Raw genomic sequence first — 3,718 nt, 5'->3', positions numbered from 1 at the left:
TTTTTTCGAGTGGCTTTATTTTACAGTCTATCGCAAATTTTAGGCAAAATTTTCCTAAACAGGTCCTTGTCCGAACACCATGTAACGTTTCTACTTTTTCCCGGCATTGAGCAATCAGTTGGATCCAGGATTTGGTTGGGGAAAAGGTTTAAGGGTAAGTTACATTAAGGCCCACCTGTAACGGAAATAATCTACCGCGGTGGTTAGGAAGATTTCGCCTGTACAAGTTAAGTAAATTAATCGGCGCGGTTACAATATTTTGGTGCGACTATAAAGCTACAGTGCGATTACAGTTATGTGATGACGATGATTTGAGGTTAGGTTTACATTGCGGTTGCGACGGAGTCATGTGCGCACGGCTACGTCTATCCAAATGCGCTGCGTTATAATGATTTCGGTTGCCCTGTGTGCGCACAGTGGCAGTCGGATCGATATCACAGTGTTTTGAGGTTAGCCTCGGACTTGCGGAGACGTGGAAATACGACTCTGCGGATCCTCGTCGCTGGCCTCGTCCTCCTGTGCGCGCACAGTGACAAAAGGAGTCGAGAGACGTCGGCGTAAAGGTTGTTTCGAAAGTGAGAGGTTAACCTCAAATTTACCGAGACGTGAGCGGACTCGGCGAATCGACGGTGAGCGTTTTGCTACTTCCTCAATCCTGTACGCGCACAGTGGCATAGGGTGCAGAGATACGTCACGATGTGTCTACACGAGACGGTTTCGTCGGCTGTGGTCCAACTCTGACTCTCCTTGCAGTATTTGTGTTCACGGTACTGACCGGATCGGAGCTCCAGTTCAACTGCTACCGACGCCGCGCGGTCAGCCATATAAAGCATCGCGGCATGTATGTGTGCGCTGTTGTGCGTGTATGTAGGGCGAGTGTGTTTGCGGCACCAAGTGTGCGCTGCGCCCGCCGCCTGGCGTGTTTCGGCTGAATTGCTTGTTGGGCTGCCGCGGCCGGCGCTCATGCGGACTTGCCTTCTGATCGTTACGCGCGCGTGCTTAATTTGCGTCGTGCGGACTCGCCTTCATGTCGCGCAGCTAACTTCGCGCCGAGCCTGATGTGTCCGCTTTCGCGTATGTTTATCAACGAGACTAGCTTATACTTTGCTTGCATCCGTAAGCGTACGCATATTCAATAATTATATCTAAACTTATATTTATTTAATATATATAAACGTATTTTATTTATTTACATGTCCTGAAAATTTTGTGATTTTTTCAGATTCCAGGTGCAATAATTCAACCACTTATTTACTCAAGTTTTATTTATGTTGTCGTAGGTTTTAATGAAAATTATGAGAACTTCTTATTATTTATTACTCCGATCATATTAAGTGCCTTTCTGCATCAGCTATTGGTAAATCCATCTTATTTTATTATTAATTTAATCAAGATGTTGCATTAGAAGTTTAAAAAATGTATAGAATTTTACTCATTATAGGTTATTTAATGTCAGCGGTTTTCGAATCTGTTAATGCGGCATCATTACTATCTGTACCAATAGATTTTGTAACTCTAATATTCAGTGGTATATTTTTGCAAATTGGGTAAGTTGACAAATGCTGATTTAAAATTTTAATGTGACTTACATCTACTGAAGTACCTGGCTACAATTTTGCCATCTTGTACTGAAAGTTAGAACCTTTCTTGAGTATCCGCAATCAGTGGTAGAGCGATTGTCGATAATTAATCTAACTCGTGTAATAGAAGTTGGTGGACTGCTCAATAGTTTTGTATTTAGAACAATACTTTAAAATAAAAATGTTTCTACGCTTCTATGGTTATTTCCTTTTGTTAAAGTTCTGTACAAAGCTAAATTAACCCAGATATTACGTTAGACGAAAATGTCGCTCTAAATTATATCCATCGATTTATACCTTAACCGCTCAAATGTACTAAAGTCTGCTATATAATTTTACTCCAGTTATCGCGTCTCGCAGAAAAACGATATTTTTTAATTTTTGACTATTTTCTTAGGATCTGCCTATAAAATTACTTCTCAAGGTGTAGTAGCCTTTCTGAAATGCAGTCGGTGCGAGTATTTGATGCTCACGAATATCTCGTACTTTGTTCAATTCTTCGGTCAGCTGGTCCACAGTTTCGTATATTCCATGAGGAAAATTGTAGTACTGATCGCCGTCTTTGCTAGTCTCACTGCCAAGTTTAAAAGTGTAGTACGCCTCGGGTACTTGAATATGCATAACGGTGCGCTGCACGTGGATTTCGGCTAGGCCCACGTGCCAATCTCCTGTCAGTCTTATTTCGCGGCACAGATGCGTGCTGAAACAAGTTGTCGCGTTATCGGGAAAATAGACCAAGCTGCTGTTACACGGTAGCACGAGATAAAAGTCGTCCGCGTTATCCATACTTTAAACACCTTTGATATCGCTCGCTTTTACCCAAGAGTTAAATTTATCGGGATATTCCAGCCACTTGACAAACAATTGTTTTTTATTTCCGCGACCCTTGGTTTTAATTACACGCTCTATCTTGAATTCTTGATCAGTTAGCATACGAGCAGCGCCTACGCGCACCAATTCCTCGTTGTAAAAAAATCCGTCAATGATTTCACCATTGAGATCCTCTAATTCGTATGTGTAGATACCTTGCCGCTGAGTTACACCTTTGATTTTGAAAATTTCTTCGCTAAAGTTTTTTTCGAACCCTTTCGAAAAGGTGCCCTTGGATCAACTGATGCGCACGTAGTAGTTGACACGGTATTTAGGCTGTATCGGGTGCTTCTTTTCACGAGCGTGGCACTGCTGCTCTACGTTGCTGCGGGCTTTGTGCGCATTGTAGAGATTAACCGCAGCAGGCCTCATATTTGTAGACGTGTGAATCGTGTTGTTGTATGCGTCGACAATTTTCTGTAACACGTCAATGTAACGTTTGGTGTTGCGGTGGGTAAAGTACCTTCACATATGCTCTTTCAGCGTAAGATTCACGCGTTTAACTACGGCCGCTTTGATACCCGGATTTCGGGCGGTGCGAAAAGAAATGTCGTATTTTTTGAGAATTTTTTGAACAGCGCTACCTGTAAACTCTTTTCCCTTGTCCGATTGTAAACACTGAGGCACACGATTACCGGCTCGTTTGAGAATTTTTTCAATGGCTGTAGCGACTGTCTGAGCTGATTTATCGCGTAAGGGTTCGGCCCATACAAATTTACTGAGAACATCTATGACGACGAGTATGTAACAGAATCCGTCATTCGCTTCTTTGAGCGCGGTTAATTGACACAATTCTGCCTCCCAAACGTCGTCAATGTTGGTGACGTTATAGTGCAATCTTGAAAATTTTTTGCATATCGGATGATGAAGTGTGTACGTATCCTGGTTGCTCAGCCACTCGTAGATGCGATTCTTTTCTTTGTCGGTTAAAGATTTGCCTCGAGTATTGACACGGAGGAGATTTCGAGCACCGGCGTAACCGGCCTCGTGTCCGGGATCATAATACTTTTTCTCAAACTTCGTACCGGCAGATTTAACCATCTTTTTTCACGAGCTGATCGTCTTGGCAGCCGCGGCTCGTGTCTGACTTTACTCGGCGGCGGTGACGTGGCTACTGTATCCGTACTTTCGCGCTTCGCCACCTTTATTCGAGCCGATATTTGTCTAATCATTTTTGAAACGTGCGTATTTCCGACGAATTCATTCAGCGTTTCGGAGCTGGCGATAAACTTTGCAAATTGAAATTGTCCAACGGGCGGATCGTACTG

General features: G+C 43.1%; 1 protein-coding gene across 1 annotated transcript; it reads right to left on the bottom strand.

Moving 5' to 3' along the window:
• Positions 1-2,687: 2,687 nt before the first annotated feature.
• LOC116418127 lies at positions 2,688-3,491 on the bottom strand. Its single transcript, XM_031933265.1, has 2 exons — positions 2,946-3,491; positions 2,688-2,867 (listed from the first exon to the last, which is right to left on the bottom strand). The coding sequence occupies exons 1-2, from the start codon at positions 3,489-3,491 to the stop codon at positions 2,688-2,690; spliced, it is 726 nt and encodes a 241-aa protein (XP_031789125.1).
• Between the last annotated feature and the right edge of the window lie 227 nt (positions 3,492-3,718).

The sequence above is a fragment of the Nasonia vitripennis genome, unplaced genomic scaffold (assembly GCF_009193385.2).
Source record: "Nasonia vitripennis strain AsymCx unplaced genomic scaffold, Nvit_psr_1.1 unplaced0058, whole genome shotgun sequence".
NCBI classification, from domain to species: domain Eukaryota; kingdom Metazoa; phylum Arthropoda; class Insecta; order Hymenoptera; family Pteromalidae; genus Nasonia; species Nasonia vitripennis.
This window is presented reverse-complemented; position numbering and strand designations above follow the sequence as displayed.

Bases quoted from the DNA above. Each gene is read 5' to 3' on its own strand.
- LOC116418127 (XM_031933265.1), bottom strand. From the start codon at position 3,491: ATGGTTAAATCTGCCGGTACGAAGTTTGAGAAAAAGTATTATGATCCC. The intron at 2,868-2,945 runs GTGAATCTTACG...GACGTGTTACAG, and splicing joins AAGCGGCCGTAGTTAAACGC to AAAATTGTCGACGCATACAA.